A 22,373-nucleotide genomic window follows, 5' to 3' on the forward strand; every position below is an offset into this window, starting at 1 on the left:
GTACAGCTGGTAGAAAAGTTTATTCCATTCTGTAAGTTGCCTCTTCACTCAAATGATGGAGATCTTTGCTGTACAGGAGATTTTTGGTTTCATGAGGCCTCTTTTGTCCATCATTGGTTTTAGTGCCTGTCTTACTGGGGTCCTATTCAGAAAATTCTCCCCTGTCCATATAATTTGAAGAATATCCTACTCTCTGTTTTGTCAGATTTAGACAACCAGGTCTTACATTGAGGTCCTTGATTCTTACATAGTTGTTTTGTCCAGGGTTAGAGATAAAGATCTAGTCTCACTAGATGTAGACATCCAGTTTGACCAGCATAATTCATTGAAGACAAATTATGCCTTTTTTCCAATGTTCATTTTTGGCTTCTTTGTCAAAAAAGAAAAACTGGTGACTGTAGGTGTGTGGGCTTATACCTGAGTCCTCTATTCTATTCCATTGTTTGATGTGTATGTTAGGACCAAGCTGTTTTTATTACTATAGCTCTGTAATATAACTTGAAATTGGGAATAGTTTTAAGTTTGGCAGTGCTTTCATTATTCAGGGTTGTGTAACATGAAAAATAAAAGAGCCAGAGACTGATATTGGGGTTCAAACTTCTAGCTGATGATCAGAAAAGCAAAGCAGCTGCCACTAGCTTCATACCTCTACCTCAGGCTGAAGGGGCTGACCCACCAGCTCTCCTCAGCATGACTGGAGACTGAATGCTCCTATTTTCAATGTTGCTGGAGAATGAATGCCTCCTACTGAATACTGACAATGCTTCTATCTTTTATTCCCCTCTAGTGCAGGGATTAAAGGCATGTGATCTGTTATTGTTTTAGACTGATTCCATCTCATGTATCCCTGAGCAGGCTTGAACTCATAGAGATCTATCTCGTAACCCTGAGTCCTTGGATTAAAGATGTGTAACACCAACCACCTCCTAGCTTCTAGATGTTGGACTAAAGGTGTGTGTCTGACTTCTATAGTTTGTGGCTGACTTTGCTTTCTGAATCCTTAGGCAAGCTTTAATAAGTCATAAATAATGTATCACTACAGGGTTGTTTTGGATGTCCTGGTTCTTTGTGTTTCCATATGAATTTTGAGATTATTTTTTCAGTTTCTGTGAAGAATTATGTTGGAATTTTGATGGAAATTGCATGGAATCTGTAGGTTGCTTGTGGTAGAATAGCTGTTTTCACATTATCAATCCTATCTATGATTGTGGGAGGTCTTTCCATGTTCTGGTGTCTTCCTCAATTTCTGTAGTGTACTACAGTTTTCATTATGCAAGCTTTTCAATTCCTTAGTTCTATTTATCCCAAGATATATTTTTTTGAGGTTATTGTGAATATGACCCTTTCTCTGATTTTTTTCTAGATATGTTTATGTTGGTGTATAGGAAAACTACTGAGTTTTGTGTATTTTGTATCTTGATACTTTGCTGAATGTATTTGTAGAATCATATTTCTTGGATATACTTTGACTTCTTACTTTCCTATTTGTATTTCCATTTATGGCTTCTTTTGTCTTACTGCTCTAAGACTCCAAGCACAATATTGAATAGGAGTGAGTGGGTGTCCTTACCTTGTTTCTGATTCAGTTTCTTGTATATTGCCTATGTTATGTTGAGATATGTCCCCTGTATCTCTAGAGTCTCCAGAGCTTTTATCATGAAGGGATGTTTGTTGTGTGATAATTCTTTTGTATGCTGTGAATATGATTTACACTCATTGGTTAATAACAAAGCTGATTTGGCCTATAGCAACGCTGAATAAGGCTAAGCGGGAAAGCCAAACTAAAAATAAGGAGAGGAAGGGTGGAGTTGGGAGATGTGAGCCAGTTGCCAAAGGGACAAGATGTGCTAGAGGACAGGTAAAGCCATGAGCCATGTGACAAAATGTAGATTAATAGAAATGGGTTAATTTAAGTTGTAAGAGCTAATTAGTAATAAGCCTGAGCTACAGGCTGAACATTATATAATTAATATAAGCTTATTGTGATTATCTGGGACCAGGTAGTCAGGACTGAAAAGCTCCACCTCCATTTACAGATGTTGGACTCAAAAACCTTTCCCCGGTCTAGTGAGAATGACCATGTGGTTAATGTGGTGGATTATGCTTATTGATTTATTGATTTTTATATGCTAAACCAACCATACATGTCTGAAATGAAGCTGACTTGATTCTGGTGGATTATCTTTTGGATTTGTTCCTGAATTCACTTTGCAGTATTCATTGAGATTTTTGTGTGTCTATTTTCATCAGGGAAATTGGTTTATAACTCTTTTTTTGTAGTGTCTTTATCTGGTTTTAGTATTGAGGCTTTATTGAAAAAAAATTGGAAGCATTTCTTCCTTTCCCTTTTCACAGAATTGTTTTGGGAGTATTGGTGTTAGCTCTTGAAGGTCTGATGGGACTTTGTGCTGTATCTATCAGACCCTAGGGTTTTTTTTTTTTTTAAATTAGTTTTGAGATTATTTTCATTAGTGCTTGGTTATTATGATTTACATCATTTTAGTTAAACTTTGGTAATATATTTCTAAAAGTTCATCCGTCTCATCTAGATTTAACGGTATTAGAATACAAATTTTAAAGCATGTCCTTAGGGTTCTCTAAATTTTCTGTCTGTTGTAATGTCTCATTTTTCATCTATAATTTAATTTACTTGGGTCTTCTCTTTCTTTTGGTTAGTTTAGCTGAACTTTTGTCGGTCTTGCTAATCTTTTTATAGAACCAACTCTCCATTTCACAGATTCCTTGCATTGTTTCTTTCATTTCTGTCCATTGACTTCAGTTCTGATGATGATTGTCTATTCCTGTCTCCTGTTTGGGGTGGTGGTGGTTTAGTTTTGTTTTTCCAAGGTCTTCAGGCACATCATTAAGTCATTAAATTTGAGATCTTTCCAAGTTTTTAGGCAGGCACTTCGCGTTATAATCTCCCTTCTTGGGACTGCTGTCATTGTGTCCCACAGATTTGAGTATGTTGGACTTTACCATTCAATTCTAGGAATTTTAAATTTTTCTTTTTCTTCCTTAACTCAATTATCATTCAGTTATTTGTTGTTTAGTCTCAATGAGTTTGTGTACTTTATTTTTTAATTGATATCTGTGGTCTGAGAGAATTAAGAATGTTACTTCTGTTTCTTAGATTTGTTGAAACTTGGTTTATGTTTTAACAATAGCTACAACAAAATTCTGTTTTCTAATCTAATCTAGTCTGCTCTCCTGTATCTTTTTATGAATATCCATTACTATTTATGGTTATATTGAAGATGTTTTCAGTGCACACACAGGAAACAAACCCCAGCCAGAAACCTCTGTGTTCATCTTGTTCTGGTCTTGATCAGGGTTCCACTAGCTTCAGGAATTTTTAATTTTATTTCTAATTACACTCCTGTGTGTAAGGCTATAGGCCATGTGCACTTGAGTGCATGGACTCTGTGGGGCTGGAGTTACAGGTGGCTGTGATTGCCCTACCCTGGGAATCAAGCTCACTGAGTTCTCAGCCATCAACCCACCTTTCCAGCCCCCCATTTCTCCTTGCCCTCTTCTTAAATGTCAGCATCTATTTTAAGGCTTTACATGAATAGAATTGTGTATACATGTGTGCAAGTATGTATTTACCTATAGTCCTTAACTTTTTAAAAATAATTCTACATTATCAATTTCATTATCTTTGACCACATTGATAATTTCAATGTTGCTGTTCAATTATTTTTTTGTATAATCCTTTTTCTTATGCCACTTTGAAAACTTTTTCCATCAGTGTTGTGGTTTAAGTAGGATTTCCTACTTACTTTAAAAAAACAACTCACCTACCCCAATTATTTTAGTCTTGTTCACCAAGTTAGTTCTATAATGAGTGGAAATAAAATTTTTAAATTTGTTTTAAAAATTAGGGTCTTACTTTATATGCAGCTTTATAATTTACTCCAAAAATTAAATTGTGAGATACTTTCCATGCAACTATGCATTCTTATATTTTTGTGGGTTTATAGAACGAGAGCAATTTACTCAACCTGATGTTGGTTTTTGTGATATCCTACTCTGGTAAGTGCCATACAGAATGCTTTTATTCCCCCCCCCCCACATGGCATCACTGAATTAATGAGGGCTTTTATCAAATAAGGATAAAAATCAGATGTCTTCAGAGAACTGGAGATTACTCTAAGGGACCTAAGTAGATGGTGAAATTATAAAATTTACTTGAAAATAAAACATATGGGTGATTGATGTTTTACCAACCCCTTTTATTTAATGGCCCTCTAATATTCTTTCAAAATTGTGTCTGTTGAGATCACTAGCAACTTAACAAAACACCAAAACATGACAGACAGCCTGTGAGCTTCTGAGACAGGAGGTAGATCTTTCAGTATGTGTAATTACTCTAAGAGGAATAGGATATCATGAAAGCCTTTTGTGATTCTGGGTATTTTTATACTAAACATGTAGATTCTATCCTGGAAGCTAATATCACTCAAGAATCTTTCTGTGGAGGAACACATGCTGATCATGCCTTCTTCTAAAGCTTAGAAGAGGGGCAAGTAGCCACTCAATTCTGCTATCCTTAAACACAATACACGATATAGGGTGTCTCTCATGCAAGAACACTTGCTTAAAGCTAATGACCAAGCTTGGCCATTTGGGAAGGGGCGCCTAGGGGAAAGGTGCTATGCCACTTATGTCTTTTTAAACAAGCACTTGTTTTTCTTTTTAAAATAGCACAGAGCCAAAAGTAAACTCTGAAATTACAGCATGAGGAAAATGGTGTCTGCTAAGTGCAGGCCAATGGCAAAGGACCCACATATTAACTTAGCTGTCCAGTGTGCCAGCCAAATCTGTTACTAGAGCTAATCTTGCATTTGGAGAATCATGCTGTTAAACAGTATGAGATTCCAGAGAAACACCTTTATAATACCAACTTTGTTGTATTCACACAGTCTATTAGTCTACATTGACTCCCTTTTAATAAGTTACTTCCCTGTCATATTAGTTACAACAAACACCTTGAATTTTTAAGTAATTTATATCTCTTTGGAATGATGGGGGGGGGGACCTAAAACCAAAAACCTCTACAGCCTGTTTCCTATATAAAATTTGCATAGACAATTAATAGTATATCCTTATTAACATAACCTTTGCTGTTAACAAAGCCCTTCTCCACAAAATACCCTTCTAAAATATTTAAAATCTGAGTAAAAATATTTACTTGATGTTGTGAATGTATGTTTCTCTTATTGGTTGATGAATAAAGCTGTTTTTGGCCAATGGACAGGCAGGATGTAGCCAGGCAGGAAGTATAGGTGGGGCTACCAGACTAAGAGAATGCAGAAAGTGAGTCTTGGGAGAAACACTGTGTAGCTACTGATAGGATGCCTGGGCATTTTCCAGTAAGCCAAGACCACGTGGAAATATAGATTAATAGAAATGGGTTAATAATTAAGAGAGAGCTAGCCAATAAGAAGTCCGAGCCATTGGCCAAACAGTTCATAATTAATATAAGTCTCTGTGTGTTTATTTGGGACTAAATAGCCGTGGGACTGGAACAGAAACTTCTGGGTACATCTATAGGATTCTTCATCAAGTGTAAGTAATTTCTGGCTTACAGCATCCAGAGACAAGACAGGGTGTAACACTAGTAATATGTCACTTTATACCTTCCTTCATTTGAATACATAAAATATATATGGATATAATAACTTTCCTATGTCAATCTATCACTGTTAATATATTTTAAAGTCAACTATGCAATTTCTCTAAGTTTAATTTTTTTTAATGTTCTATTCTTTGTATGTATTAGATAATCAGTTACTAGTTTCATTTAGACCATACTTCACCCACCTAACACTATCAAAGCAGTTCAACTGGACGTCTTGGCTGATGGATGCTGTGAAGTTTACCAAACATGGAGATAAATCACACGTAGCACTTGTTTTAGGAGAGGTAAAGTTTACTTAGACATCAGCAAAGACAACACCATTTCCATAGTCTACAGAAATACAATAATATACAGCTGGTTTGGTACATGGCTCCATGTTAAAAAACAAATCTAATGGGAAAGGAAATGGTTCATCTTATTTCTCTGCCATTTATCATAATTTAATAGGTACATCATTATGTTCTGGAAGATGGCTGCATAGATTAGAATCCTAGGGCTGCTGGTTAATATACATCATTATATAACAAGAATAATAGAAAACAAATAGGTACAGATATACAGTAAGCATGCAAATTAGGCTATTATTTTGAGGAAACAGGATAGACTTTAGTGAAAACTGAAAACTCTGTTGTTATTGCACCATCAGTACTGTATAACAGTACATATGGTATTTTACATGGCACAGGATTTCCTCCTCTTCAAATAATGCTTGGCAAACTGGATCAGGTCAATCCAATTTCTAGAGCAAATTTAAATTAAAATGAAGGAAAACTCTATTAGATATCTTTCTAAATAATCTAAATAATCCATAAAGTACTGAAATTTCATGTCTACTTGTCACCTCCAAATTTAAACAGGTTCACACTTTGTACCCTGTAAATCTGCGCTCCTGAGGCAGCAGCACCTAGCCACACGTGGCGCCTGAGGACAGGACACACGGCCAGAGTGGAGGGACAGTGAGTGAGTGCAGACCACTCTCAACTCTGAAGACTAAGATAAAGAGAAAAAAAGGAGACAGGTAGCGCCTTAATTGTGTTATGTTGATTACATGTTGAAATAGTATTTTAATAGATTAAGTTAAATAAGATATATTATTAAAGTTAATTACACTTCTTAAACATTGCTACTAGAAAATTATAATTCTTTTTCGGCTCACACTACATTTCCATTGAATACCACAGCCATAAACAATACATGATTATGTTACTCTTAGAATTTACATTTAATCTTAGCCAAAAGTCCAAGTGATAACCTTAGAATTTAGCATAATTTAATCAGTCCGGGATACTAAATCCCAAAATATCACAAGTGTACTTTGCACATACCTTTTTACAAAAATTTATTCTTATTCCCTTCCAGGATACACATTGTAACTGTAAAGAATTCACAAGAGATTTAATCCTTTTAAAACTGTGGATTGCTATACGTAGAGCTAAAGGAACTTCAATACAGACTGTTACAGCAGGTAAGTACTATCAGTGAAGACAGAGTCTCCAGGAAAGCTAGCTAGCCTAACTAATACTTAATGCCCGGGATATGATGGTGCACCATGAAACATGGTAACGCGTCTGATGTTAACTGCAGCCTACTGAACACTCTTTTTGGAAAATCTACTAGCGATGCAAACTTAACACAGATGGCAACTTCTAATAGCAGAGTATAGTATCTGAGATCTTTCTCTTCAGTGAAAGCTCCTCAGTTTTATAGTGTTAAAATAAACCATTAACTAGCATACAAAACCCCGAGTTCAGAAATAGTCCTTCTCTTTGTTTTTGTAACAGTATATAAATATTTGGGGGTACTTATAACACCTCATCTTTTATTTGTTTCCAGCTCACAAACAGTAATGTGATCTAGTCTAGTGTACACTCCATTACTCTCCTAGAACAAAATACACCAAAAATAGAGCTGACTACAGCCAGTGACACGATCATGCATCAGCAGGCTCACTGGAAGGCAAAGCCATTTATACTTGCACTACACACACGCTTCCTCACAGTTCAGGTAGGAATGTATATTTCAAAACTGTTCAAATCTCAGAAAAGGTACTCAGACTACAATATCATTGATAAATTTTTTTCATCCTCACGTCAAACATATTCTGAGAAAATTATATGAAGTCACCGAGCCCAACTTCCTATTTTATCATCATCACTTTTACGGCACCAGAGAGCAACTGAGAATTGGGGTGAAATCAAGAGTCTCTGCCAGAAAGTGCTGGATATTCTAATACACATGCGGGCTACCCAAGACGGCCGCAGCTCTTTTAAGCATTCAGCTGCCAATATTTAAAGACATTTATTAACTGTGTCTTGCATAACAAGCTATTGCTTAAATTTTTCATAACTCCTATCTTCATACCATGGTTCTATTAAACAATATTTTTATTACGTTTCTAACTGCTGCCTAAACAAACAAGTGTAATAATTCATGTCATGTAATAACATTTTCAGTGTCCAACACAACACTCTACAAATATAGTCTTCAGTGAAGAGATGGCAATGGTCTCCTTGGTGAGAGCTGTTAGTTTGATGTTAAAGCAATAGCTGACTAAGTACTTCATATCTGCACTCCACCTATACCACTTCCTAAACCAACAAAAAGCTGACTGCTCCAGATACCAGACACTGGATGCAGGAAGAAATGAATAATTCCAGGGGAGTGACCTGTGAGTTGACATTAGTATACTTCCCCATGGCACATAAAAAAAAAAAAAAAAAAAACCTCATATGTATTATCTATCACTTTATAAACATGAACAGATATTGTTGTATGCTACACAGTGCTTTGAGGAAGGTGAAATGAAGGCTGATTGCTTAAAGAGATGGAAGAAAGCAGAATAACATGGTTTATAAATCACCAAACCCCTAATAAACAGTTCTTACAAATATTTAATAAGGCAAGTGGACATTTAGGTCAGTTTCCAACTTTGCTGGAGGAAGCTGTCAGTCAAGAAAATCACTTTAAATAAGAAAACTTTGAGAAAATATAAAACTAAAAATTCAGGGATAAAATCTTTTGTAGAAAAAGAAAAAATCATGTATGTCGATCTTTTTAGATGTATGTGAACACACATACATTCAGATACCTAAAAAGAATCTCAACTCTGCTTGCGATATTACATGGTCTTGCCTTGTATATTTAAACTTGAGAATGTATTTTTCTTACATTATTCTTTTTTTTAATGTGCATTGATGGCTTGCCTGCATGTATGTCTGTGTGTCAGATCCCCTGGAACTAGGGTTACAGACAGTTGTAAGCTGCCATGTGGGTGCAGGGAATTGAACCCAGATCCTCTGGAAGAGCCACCAGTGCTCTTAACCTCTGAGTCATCTCTCCAGCCCCAGAATGTATTTTTCATACAAAATAGTATAATACACCCAAAACTAAGAATGTGGACAACAATGAGAGAGATATGTTAATATCCTTCTCCAGTATCTATCAGTTCTGACTTGTTTTCCACAGCATGCAAGGCATTATGTGATTTCTGAACTTGTCTGGGTCTTGCATCTTACACTTGCAGAGAAAAAAGAAGCCTTACGAGGCAAAACAGCTGTCAATTTGCAAAACAACAGTAATTATTTACCTCACTATGATTTTTAAAGGCTGAGAATGTCAACTGAAACAGAATATAATTTTCTCCACTTCCCCAAAATAAAACTATAACACAGAAATCCTCTTCATGGGCGACATTTATAACATTCACAACACAACTACAGGACAAGCAGCAAGATAGTATGTATTAGATTTTGCATATTTATGTTCAATAGCTAGCAATGTACTTGGCATACTTTGCTTTTTCTTTTTGGCAACAATATAAAATTTTGTTCTAAATTGATGAAATCTTCTACACCCTGAGGAACAACAACGGACTAATAAATGTCAGGGTTAGCTTTCTGGCTCATGCTGTTGTTCAGGAAGCACAAACCACATATATAGTTAATACCCTTTCAAGCACACTGTTTCACCAGCAGATCAATTGAACTGCTCTGTATTTGTAAGTGAACAGTCTCTGGTTGTTCTGTGGTAACAGGGATGGTCTGAGAGGGTAAAAAAGTTAAAGTTGAGAGCCTGAGAATTCCCCTCCCACCCAAAATCCATACAAGATACATTGGTTACTGCATCAATTATGAATACAACATAATTAGAGATATATTATTCAAGAATTCTCTGTAACGTACTTTGGAATTTTTACTATAAAGAAAAATTACTTGCTATTATTAAATATGATGGCCCTCCCCTCCCCTTCCATATAGAAATACATAAAATTTGAAATTTCATTTTAGTATTTACCACTTTTCTTTTGGTATTAGCAAGACCTACTTTTCCCCTTGTAACTATCCTACCCCATGGCTGAATTTGGGTGGGAGGGAAGTCTTCTGAATAAGGCAAAGGGTCACTTGGGACAACCACCTGTTCTGTAAGGTGCGCTGGGTGTCTGCTCTCCTTTGAGGACAGGCTGCACAGCTTTTGTGTGTCTTTAATTGTGCACACACTGCCTTGTAATTATGATGCCTCCAAAACACTAAACATTAGTTGTCAAAAGGAAAGGACAAATCCAAGTCTTGGTATTCTTGGTAGGGCACTCAAAAATTGCCAATTATCCAAGTCTTGGTATTCTTGGTAGGGCACTCAAAAATTGCCAATTAATGAAATAGAAATCACAAGATCCTGTTTGAGTCAGTATCTCATTGCATCATAGTGAGCTGTCTGACAAAGTTTCTTTCCTGTTTACTAGCTAAACACAAGAGTTCAGTATAAGATAATCTTGTACCTCACATCGAAGTAAGAAAGGCACTCAAGTTAACATAGTATAGTTATTTTAGATAAGACACTGTGTGACAGACACTATGTGGAATTCTTGGGAGGCTTTTCCTTGCTCACTGTTTCTATAAGACTGAGTTTGTTGAAGTTGTCTGGTACTCCACATGCTTCAATAGACAGGTGCTCACTACAGACCACGTGTGTCGGGGGTGGGGAGCACACATAGTGCTAGAGCTTGCAGTTTTATTGGAGACAAAAGATATGGTTTACACAATGGTCAAAACTTTTAGAATAAAGCATTTAAAAAATTTAAAGTACATTTTTTCTAATAGCAAAATAAAAGTAAACCCAAGAAGCTTTTTGGAAAAAAAGAGAATAATTCATTTTACTGCTGAATTGTCCCTAATTTAGGGAGCCAACTGAGATGCCTATATGGTGGTGGCTCCATGCCTAAGTTACATTTGGCCCATGTCAGACACCACCTGAGCTGTGTAAGAGAAAACTGCAAGACTGACAATTTGTAGCAAGTTCTACACACACACAGCCAGCATGAACTGAGACTATCTGAACATTAGCTAAATGACAATGTCTACTACACACACAAGCTTTCTGCAGACTGCTGCATATAAACTCAAAAGCTTGCTTCTACATTGCATGTTACATAGCCCTTATTTGAAACACTAAGTGGCTTTTGGTGATAATCTGTACACATTTAATTCTATGACTGACTTAATCTGAGTCTGATTCTCAGCACCAGCAAAAACAAAGGGAGAAGAATTAATGAAGCATTTAGCTTAAGTTAGAACTGTGCCACTAGATTAAGAAATGTCTGGGCCCAGAGCTTCTATAGAAGTAACAGGGGAGAGTAATAGGTATAAAATCCTTAGGCTTAAAAGAAAATCTCTCACACAGGTTCAAGGAATACCTAAAAGGTCCACAGTTCAAGTTGGGAATTGGGATGACTCATGAACAAATACAGATCAACAAGTCTCTAAATCTAAGCATCACCTCAGCTGCTCAAATGTATGCAAGATTTGCTCTTCAACATCATCTAGTGAAAGGAAACAATATTCTTATCAAGTGGATCTTATTGACTCTGAGAGGTTTTAGTGCAGACAAACGAACAGCTAAGAGAATTCTGGAGCTCCATCTCACGGCTGAGAGTTAACAAGTCTAAACAAGGTAATGAAGACACTAAATCTAAATCTCACTTAAATATTAAGGAAGCTAGCCCACATCACTCACTTATAACTCATTAACTTCTTGATCATTACTCTATCATAATGATGAATCTTTCCCATCTTCAAAGAGTGAATTAGCTAACTTAATAAATAGTTATTAAGTCCTTATAATGTGCAAGGCATATGATATATCCTGGAAATACAATTACCAAAACACACAGATTTTAGGGCGAAGTTATGGTAAAAGCCACAGATCTTACCACTTTTGTGAGTCAGTAGTTTAGCACCCAATGGGATGCTATAATGGCCTACTAGTTTCCCAGTAAAGATCAAATGCAAAGTGCCAGTCTAAACTATCTTTTCTTTTTTAAAACAACATAGGTACAGAAGACTATGACTAAATAAGCCCCTCAGTTACATATATATTCTTTCTACTGCATTATTTCATTTGGTCAAAGACACAGTAGCTTGCTAGAGAGGGTAAATGCCAAACACTTAGGGAAAACAAACAGGGGAAATCCTAAGTCCTGTGAATGAACTCTTGAAAATGCTTATTTCAGAAATAACGTAGCATACAAAAGCCACACACAAAAAGGATCTTTTAGATATCTGCATTTTTCCTACTTACTTGCTACTTTACTAGGAAGAAACCATGGTATATGGACTCCATGGCTTCAGGAAAAGGTGGGCTGAGCCTTAGAAGACATAAGAAGGCCGCTAACACCAAAGATGACCAAGATGCTGAGCAGGAGATATAAAAAGGCATAGAACACTATAAAATTTTATCTGATGTTCGTACAGCATATCCTATGCGCGTGTCCTGACATACTACATCAAATATAAGCCCTATTACTTGAGGAACTAAAAGGGATGCTGGGAAAACAGGTAATAGTGAGTGAAGACAGGATTTGGCAGCAGAAACTGCTGTTTCATTTCTACTTAATCTCAGAGGCGCTAAACATAATGTAACGGTTTTCCTATAGAGATCCAGGTAGAACTTGAGGTATTCGATGATTCAAAATGCTCTGTATATAGAAGGCTATGGAATTATGTTCACAATGTTGAGTGTTTTATTATCTAAATACAATAAAACAGTACAAATAATTTGGCTCCAAGAGAGAAAGATCTAAGTACTGGGGCCAGTAGAAACTTTTTCTAGTTCTCTAAGTGTTTCACTCAGCTTAGCAGTCTGCCACCCAACAAGACCATGATGCCCTAGTTAAATTTTATTATTTTTTCTCTTAATGAAGTGTGCCAAACTCAAGTGCAAGTTTTTAATAGAGTCAGACTGGAGTGGTTTGCTTTTCCTTCCTCCCTCTACCTACACTATAGATGACCAAGTATGAAAAAGGAGAACATGCAAAACACGACGGCGGTGCTTATTTCTGTAATCAATGCTTACATTTTGTACATATACAGGAAAAGAAACAGCTTCCACCATTGTGCTGGCTTAGTTTTATGTCAATTTGACACAAGATAGAGTCATCTGAGGAGAGAGCCTCAATTGAGAAAATGTCTCCATAAGACTGGGCTGTAAACAACCCTACAGGGGATTTTTTTAAATTAGTGATTGATGGGAGAGGGTCCAGATCAGTGTGAATGGTGCCATTCCATGGGCTGGCGGTCCTGGGTGCTATAAGAAAGCCAAATAAGCAAGCCATGGAGAGCAAGTCAGTAAGCAGCACTCCTCCATGGCCTCTGCATCAGCTCCCACCTATAGGTTCCTGTCCTGCTTGAGTTATTGCCCTGAATTCTTTCAGGGATGTACTATTTGCTACCTGGAAGTACAGGTGAACTCTTCCCTCTCCTAGTCGCTTTTATTCATAGTGTTTCAACATAGCAACAGAAACCCTAACCAAGACAACCATTAAAAGGGAACAGGAGAAGGGCACCTCTTACTCATACTTCCTGTGTTTATATATATAGGTATTAAATTCACTGACATAAGATAGATAATGGGTTTTGTGGGCCTCCCAGTGCGGGGAGAAGTGGGTAGACACACAAGAAAAAGACATGGACCACTGAGTGATGAAAAGTACGGAATGGACTGGTAAGATATCGAGAAGGGAAGCACACAGAGAAATCACAGCTCATCCGAAGGGGTGGATGCAGTAAGAGAAACAGAGACGGTACTCAACCCATTCCCACCCCGCTTCACCATCCTGGAAAACAGCCCTTGTCATTGAGATATAGCTATAATGTGGACTTTGGTACTTATCCCTGATGAATTTAGTATCAAAGTGTTTTGTTTGATTTTAAAAGTAAAAATTGAACTAATGCTGAAAACTAGTCTTCCTCCCTGGATTTTGCCAGTAAATTCTGACTAGCCACTTGACACAAAAACTTTGCAGTTTATCTAGTATAAGCTCAGTAACTTAAATTTTTTTTTTTTTTAAAAAAAGCTTCATAGGACTACATTTCTATGTATATTTCTCCCACTTTTTATGAGTGATTTTAGAATGAAAACAGTAGTAATAACTAAAAATGGCATTTCTGGGTTTTTTAAAAAAGAATTTATTTTATAAGGGCTGACTTACTGTTTTGGCATATACCAAATATGAGGTAAAAATAATCTATCAAAACTAGTAATAAAAATAATTTTCCAGTACTACAATTACATAAACTCTTAAATTAGTTTAGTTTCTTTTAAATCATCATTTAAAAAATAGATTACATTGGAAGCATTTTTTTTTTTTTTCTATATAAATTCTAACACTCCTGGCTTTGGTTCTCTTAGTCAGTAACTGGAGAACAAGCTTGAGAAAGAAGTGGCTTACATTTTCACATATCCATCTATCTAGCCATTTTAATCTTAAAATTGCAATTAGGTCAAGACCTTCTGCACATGTATTAATATTCTTAAGCTGAACTGCAACTTAAAATTTCAATCTTTAAAGAAACCGTTTATGTAGCAACTGAACTGAGGTGAGTAAAGGTGTGTGAACCAATCTCAAGAACCAAATGAGAAGACAAATATGGAAATATAAAGGGCATGGAATCAAACAGGAAAAAAAAATTAAGACTAACTGCTTAGCAAGAAGGAACTGTACAATTATTTTGTACCCAAAGGAATGCCGGCTCATAACAAAATAAATAAAATGAAAGGTTTCTTAAGCTATAGATGAAGAATACATAGTTAGCCAGTCAGTTCATGCAACTATGGCATTGAGAAAGGAAAGCAATATTGCACTAAAAGGGGAATTTCTTAGGATGAATCCACCCCTCTTACTGACTCAAAGTCACCAGCCATTTCCTGTATGCATTGGCATACCTGGCTTGCTCTACATTCCGACAAGTGGATAGCACTTGATCAATAAACCTGTGCTCCATCTCTAGGCCTACAGGGTCTGGAGGTGGGGTCCGCTTCAAGCGCTTGGTTTCCTGGGAATAGCCTTGTTTGCTGGAGTCATTCAGTCCATCCACTTCCATTGCCTGAGACAGTTGGGGGCTTGCTGGAATCAGGTGCAAGTCATTCAAAGTGCCGCCAGAGCAGTCTGCAGGTGACAGGTGCGTCACGTTGGGAGGACACTTGCCATTTAAGTGATGTTGAAGGTAGAAAGCATGCCGCCTGTGACGGGGAGGGGTGGAAGACATAACATCAGCACAAAAGTCAACATTTCCAGGCAAAAGAAGCTGATAATTTAAAAATACACAGTATTAGCTCATACCCAGTTCATAACCCAGAGCTGTCTCGGGGAAGAAGAAAAGTAACTTGAAAGCTCAGGGTTTCAACTCTTACTACTGGTTGTGAGAAAACAGTAGAGCTCTAAAGACTTTTCAGTAAAGATTTACTCAGATCACAGTGAGTTTGTTCTAATTCTAACATGAATTACAAACAGTCAAAGCTCAGTATTCTCCATAAATAATTATATAAAAGAAAATACCACCTTCATTTAGAATCTTAGAAGTAATTCAGAAACAAGGTACACTAAACAGTTCCTCCAGACTAGAAGCATAGCTCATAGTCTCTATCTAGTCTTCTGAAGACACTTTTATTGCATCTGTGTGTGTGTGTGTGTGTGTGTGTGTGTGTGTGTGTGTGTGTGTGTGTGTGTTATGTACGGGTACAGAAGTCAATTCTCTCTTTCCACCAAGTTCTATGCTCCAAGTTTGGGGATGGAATTCATGCCATCAGGCTAGTTGGCAAATGCCTTTACTCACTGAGCCATCCCACCAGTCCCTAGTCTTTTAAAATCTGAAGAGCACACCTGTGGCAGTTGGTCTTATTTACGCTTTCTCCTAAACCTCCACTGTAGTCTTCCATATCAGTGTTCCACAGAGGTATGTTAGGCTCTGAGCAAAGCACATAAAAAAATGCCACTCCTGTTTTCAACCTAATAGCAGCTATCACCTAGAATTGCTTATTAAAATGAAAACTGCTCTGCATAATCCCCAAACAGTTTTCATGGTGCACACATCTGCTACACAAACTGTGACATATGAGGTTCTAAGTTGTAATATGTCATTGCTCATTCAAGTGCTAAGGCCTTAACATCAATGTTTTAAGTCTCCTCCTTGCTACTGTGATAAGGAGGTCAAAAGAGCAACAAAGTCACTAACACAACAGCCGCATGTTCTGTCTTTCTTAAGAAGGCCTTGCTGTGAAGAGAAAACATCACTGTCTACTCATGAAGGTTCTAAAAAAGGAAAGATAATGTCTGCCTTCTTCCTGAGTATACTTAGTGTGGATTACAGCTAACAGGCCAGCTAAGCAGTCCATGAGAATGACTAGACTGGAGAGAGGGGTGGGGACTCGGTAACTCAGGAAATAGAGATTTTAAAGGCATTATCCTTGCCTAGCACAGACAAGTCTTTTGTTTATAGACTGAATCCTGTGGCCTGAAGTAGAATTCGGACTTATAAAGATGGAGATACTTCCAAATATATAAATATCCAAAATAAATGAAGCAAAGTGTAAACTTACCTGGACTTTATTTCAGCATGAAGCTTATAATATTAAATGCACTCAAAACCCAGGTTAATAAAATTGATGGCCATGGAGGAGCAGAAATATTCAGTTGGGGGAAGAATAGAGGAGAGAGAGCAGGATGAGAGATACCATATTAGAGGGAGCCACTATAGGTCCGAGAAGAGATCCGGAACTAGGGAGATCTCCAGAGACCTACAAGGATGACACGATCTGACAATCCAGGCAATGGTGGAGAGGATAACCTAAAAGCCCTTCCCCTAAAATGAGATTGATGACTACTCTTTATGCCATCCTAGAGCCCTCATCCAGTGGCTGATGGAAGCAGAGACAGACATCCACAGATATACACTGAGCTGAAATCTGGAATTTAGTTGAAGAGAGGGAGGAATGAAGAGCCAAGGGGTCTGAACCAGGTTGGAGAAACCCACAGGAACAGTTGGCCTGAACAAGGGAGAGCACATCGACCCCAGATGCTGTCTGGGAGGCCAGTACAAGACTGATCCAGACCTCTGAACATGGATGTCAATAAGGAGGCCTCAGCACTCCAGGGAGCCTCTGGTAGTGGATTAGTATTTTTCCCTGGTGTAAGAAGGGACTTTGAGAGCCTATCCCACGTGAAGGGTTACACTCTGGCCCTGGACACATGGGGAAGGGCCCAGGCCCAGCACAGGAAGATTTGGTGGACAACAGAGCCCCCCGTTGAGGGCCCTATCCTGCCTGGGGAGTGGTGGGTGGATGGGGTGATTGATGGCCTTTCTGATTGTTATTATAGTTAGGATAATTAATGTGCAGGCCATTAGAGAAGGGAAAAGATAAAGCTTACCTGATATCCATGGTCTAGTTATTAGTCTCAATCCTGACTACATCAAAATGATCTGGAAGGCTTTACTTTTCTTAAAACACCTGGCAACATTCCATCCCTGATATGCTAATTCTCAGGATCTCCAAAGGGTCATGACACATCTGCATGTTTTGTTTTGTTTTTATACTATTTTGGAAGTAACACAAGTCACTCTGTTGTGTTCTTAAGGGTGAACCTAAAACCACAGGCAAAGGTGTGTGAGACACTTCATATTAACATTGACAATGGTGATGATGGACAAAAGCCCTTCCTCAGTCACAAAACCAGACGGAATATTTACATTCTCAGACAGACGTCAGATACAACAGGCTCTGCAGTCTCATAAGGACACAGCCAGTTAATCATAGGACATGGATTTTTCTCTTCTCTTACCTATGACACCAAAGGGTTTCATGTCCTGGATAGGAATTAATAAGATCTGTGCAGAATTCCACTTCTTCTTCTAGGAGCTGGGTAAGATTTATCCTTGGTTCCTCTGTTGTAGCTGTTGCTTCTTCATCTTTTGGCTCATTTTTCAAAGAGTTGTGCTGCAGTACAGAAGCGTCCATTGCAGTCTGGCTAATCAAAGACTTTAACAGAAACTGGCGATAGTGAAATCCACTGTGGTCTGAAACATGCATGGACGCCCAGTGTTTAGTAGAAGACAGCTCATCAAGAAGGATCTTGTAGGAAGAAAATGGGAAGTGAGAAGCGCATTACAAAGGCTTGCTTTCTCCATTGTCACCTGTGCTGTCTCTGATTCCCTGTCACCAGTCTCTTGTATACAAAGTCCCGCATGATGCCCTCTTAGAAGCTGAACGCATGCCAGCTTCCCTAGTCCCTTACAAAGGGAGAAAGTTTTTTTTTTTTTTTTTTTTATTACAGACTTTAAGAACTTGTCATGATTTCCCTTCACCTAACCACACTGTGAATGGCCAACAAATTCGAAATTAAAGAATTTTGGGGTATTTATTTACAAGTAATACTATTGCCGATGAGAAAATACACAACATAAATTCAGGCGATTTTGATTCTTATTATATTCAATACTTATATTCTACTTGTAAGAATATGCACTATACTTTCAGTAAGAGACCCCACCTGCTTTTCACAATGAATGATGTAAAGGCAGAGACTGCAGTTTGTTTCTACTTCTTAATCGTAAGGGCTAAGCATAAACTATGATGCACAAAAACTAGGATTTTACAGGGGTTCACAATTGTCACTCTTTGTCTCAAACTGACAGTAATAAGTGGATGAGATCCAATTAGGTTCTAAAGTATTTAAAACCTATTTCAAACTAATGAATTTCAAAAGGAATGCTAAAGGTTCTAACATTTGTGAAGCAGGATTATTTGGACAGCTGATCATGAAACATGCCATCACAAACCTGACATGTTCCATTAGGGGAGTTGTTGGGGTTTTGTTTAGTTATGAGACAGAGTTTCACTCTGTAGCTTGGACTTCCTGGAACTCACTATGTAGCCCAGACCGGCCTCAGACTAGCAGTGATGCTCCTGCTTCAGCTTCCTAAGTGGTGGGAGGACAAGTGAGAGTCAACATGCCTGGCTTCTGTAGAGGGTTTCCAGGCAAGCTAAAGAAAAGACCACACACTTGTGAGCAGAGAACAATGTAGATCAAATGACCTCTACCTGCTTCAAAGAGTCCAGCAAACGCTTTTCCTGTACCGAGAAAAGTCTCACAGACTTTCCATTTTTCAGAAGAAAGCTTGCCTTTTTCAGAAGAAAGCTTCCCTTTCTGAACCTCCAGTACTTGTACATTTTCACATAAAGAACTGCTGTGTGTGTCTTCATTATCATTAAATTGTAAAGATGTTTTATTTTTAATGTAACAACAAATTGGCATAGGATATTTATTCATCCTTAGTTGGTGTGTCCATTGTCTTCTGCTCACTAGCATCAATGAATGAAAAATTTAAAGAAGGCAGGACTAAGATTACTAGCCTGGATGGGCAAAGTATATCATTTATATGTTTTCACATCTCCTTTAATTTTTTTTTTAATATTTATTTCACTTTCTCTGAGACAGGGTCTGGTGATGTAGTCCAGACATGCCTAGAACTCATGCTCCTTCTGCATCAGCCCCTTGAGGGCTGGACCCTTAACTTCTAAGGGGTTCAATCACTACCGCTACATTTATTTACAAAGCTATCGGGTGAACAAACCCAGAGCCATTTCTACTTGAGTCTGTATCTGAAAAACATCATTTTAAGGCTGCTATTATTACTATTATTATTATGACTCTGCCCACTGTCTGTAGGGCAGTTAGTCATCTATAGAAGCCAGTCTGGCTTCTCAATATGGACTGGCAATACCGCAGCTATCTAAACTGAATGTATGTAACAACATGGAAAACCTTTGGAATATTTCTGACCAGATATTACTCTACTTTAAAAAAACTTTAATTTACTATTTAACTTTACGACAAAAGCAACACATAGGTGAAAGTTTTTCAATAAAACCAATTTAATTATTTTAAAAATAATATTAAAGGGGCTGGGGAGATGGCTCAGTTGGTGAAGTGCTTGCCACACAAGCATGGAGACCTGAGTACAGATCTCTAGCACTCACAGAAAAAAGCTAGGCATGGGGTGGGGAGCACACATCTGCAATCCTGTGTTAGGGAGGCAGAGAGGGGGCGATCTCTGAGGTTTATTGGTTAGTCTAGCCACTTCAGTAAGCTCCAGGTACAGTGAGAGACTGTATCTCAAAAAGGTGGGGGCTGAATACATGCCTCCACGGTCAAAGTTCCCAGTGCCCATGGAGAAAGCCAGGCATGGCTGCGCATGCCTGGACCTCCAGCACTGGGGATCAGAAGCAGGGAGATACCAAGAACTCACTGGCCAGCCAGCTAGACAGAATGGTGAGTTTCTGGTACAGTGACAGATCCTGTAGCCGGGCACTAAGATAAAGAGCAAGAGAAGAAGGCATTTGACTGCTTGCTCTGGTGCACACAGGCATGCTTACCTGTCCACTCACATGAAAACAACACGGGAGGACAGGGGGAGAGAGAGGAGAGAGGGAAGGGGGAGAGAAGGGGAGGGGAGGCAGTTGGGGTGGTGGAGCAAAGCAACTGAAAGACCTCCCCAATTCATCCTTTGGCCTCTACATTCACACATGTGCGTGAGTGTGCCCAGATTAAGACTTTTTTAAAGAAAAAAAAAAAAAAACAAAAAACCAAAAACCCTACTCTTCTTTACTCTGTTTGTAAGAATGCATATCAAGTCAGAGAAGAAACAAGGAACTTCAGAGCATTTTCTTATTTTAGGTATTTTCCTTAAAAAACAACAAACAAACAAACAAAAACTAGAATAAAAGCTATATAGGCAATGATTTAAAAACAAGGACAACAATTACTTTTAAGTGACTTTAAAAACACAAAGGAATGGCTTAAGTGTCAGGTACTGACAAAATGAAGCTTTTTTAGAATGTACCTTAAGTGCCCTTATTCTCTTCCAACTTCCATGTAAAAATGTGAATAAGTAAACATAGCCACAGGGCTATGGGACAGAGGGGTTGACTGGCTCAAAACGAAATACTGAAAACACACATGCCAACAGTCATATACATTTTTAATAACCTTTCCCCCTGGTTATACAAGTCCTGGTTAGGTTTTCCCAACATGATACAAAATTAACTCATTTACGAAGAATGAATCTTACTTCAGAAAATTCCTCTATGAGACTGGCCTGTAGACAAGTGTGGTACTTGTCTTGATTACTGATTGATGTGGGAGAGGCCATCCCATGGAAGGCAGGTGGTCCTGTATGTTACAAATAAACACACTGAGTAAGCTATGAGGAGAAAGCAAGCCAATCAGCAGTGTTCCTCCATGGCCTCTGCTTCAGTTCCTGCTTCCAGGTTTCTGCCTGAGTTCCTGCCTGACTTCACTTAGTGATAGTGTGACCTGAGCTATAAGATGAAATAAACCCAACCCTAACTAAGACAGTGGAACTAGCTCTTATAGACCAGGCTGGTCTCGAACTCACAGAGATCTGCCTGCCTCTGCCTCCTGAGTGCCGGGATTAAAGGCATGTGCCACTACCACCCGGCTTAAGATCAAGATCTTAACTCCCATCCCAGTACCCAGCACATCAGCTAGGAATGACATGACAGTACTAAAGTATTTCTCATGAATAAAACTTCACTGAGCCAATCAAGCTCACTAGCTGCTCATTTTACCTAACCTTTTTATTGCTGAAAGGACAGAGAAAGAAATCTGTATGAAAGAAACTCTCTCACCAGTACTCTCATCACAGCAACTCAGGCCATTCTCAGACTAACCTCAAGACAGACAGTAGAGTCCTTATTTTAACAATAAAATCTCAAGGAATTACTTTCCTTGTAGAGGTCAAATATGAATTCAGGCTGATGTGACTCTAAGCCTCTGCTCTGCCGACTCCTGGTACTTCCCGCCTGAAACTCACAGACATATGAACAGAAATGGAAAGGTCTACTCTTCTATAAGGGTTGGCTTAAATTCCCTTGTAAATGACAACTACATTTACCCTGGAAGACTTCTGGCTAGGACACAGGGAGGAAAGGGGAACGGGGAAGGCAGAGAGGACATTGATGGTGTGTCAGTCACAGCTACAGGGAGCTCTCTGTGAATTTAAATCACATCTGGGGCATGCTGACCTTCAACTTCACCTCTTTTAATTGCCCCAACCCTGGGGAGTTTTTAGAACAGCACCATATATTGTCATGTTATTCTAACGCCATAAACAACAAAGGAAAAATGGAGATGGTTTTGTAACAGAAAAGGGAACATGAGGCTATTGGGCTACCACTCTGTTGGATGAGAACTAAGTACTCCAACTGATCCAACTGTGGGAGTCTAAGTCTCAAAATACTCTGGAAACCTCCCTTCCCCAAACTAAAGAAAAAGGTCAAAGATAGTCGGTGAGAGCCACACTGAACCTTTGTAAAAGACAGATGGTGAGAGCCACACTGAACCTATGTAAAAGAACTTATACGTAGATCCCACCATCAT

General features: G+C 38.2%; 1 protein-coding gene across 1 annotated transcript in view; it reads right to left on the reverse strand.

The window, feature by feature from the left end:
* Nucleotides 1-5,914: 5,914 nt before the first annotated feature.
* The window catches only part of LOC100765403 (protein prenyltransferase alpha subunit repeat-containing protein 1), a 40,030-nt gene continuing 23,571 nt past the window's right edge, over nt 5,915-22,373 (reverse strand). Inside the window, exons 6-7 of the mRNA XM_027406511.1 lie at nt 17,754-18,043; nt 5,915-15,157 (exon numbers count right to left, since the gene is read on the reverse strand). Coding sequence (XP_027262312.1) covers nt 14,815-15,157; nt 17,754-18,043 — 633 coding nt within the window. The 3' untranslated portion in view covers nt 5,915-14,814. The remainder of the gene's footprint in view (nt 15,158-17,753; nt 18,044-22,373) is intronic.

The sequence above is a fragment of the Cricetulus griseus genome, chromosome 3 (assembly GCF_003668045.3).
Source record: "Cricetulus griseus strain 17A/GY chromosome 3, alternate assembly CriGri-PICRH-1.0, whole genome shotgun sequence".
Classification (NCBI taxonomy): Eukaryota; Metazoa; Chordata; class Mammalia; order Rodentia; family Cricetidae; genus Cricetulus; species Cricetulus griseus.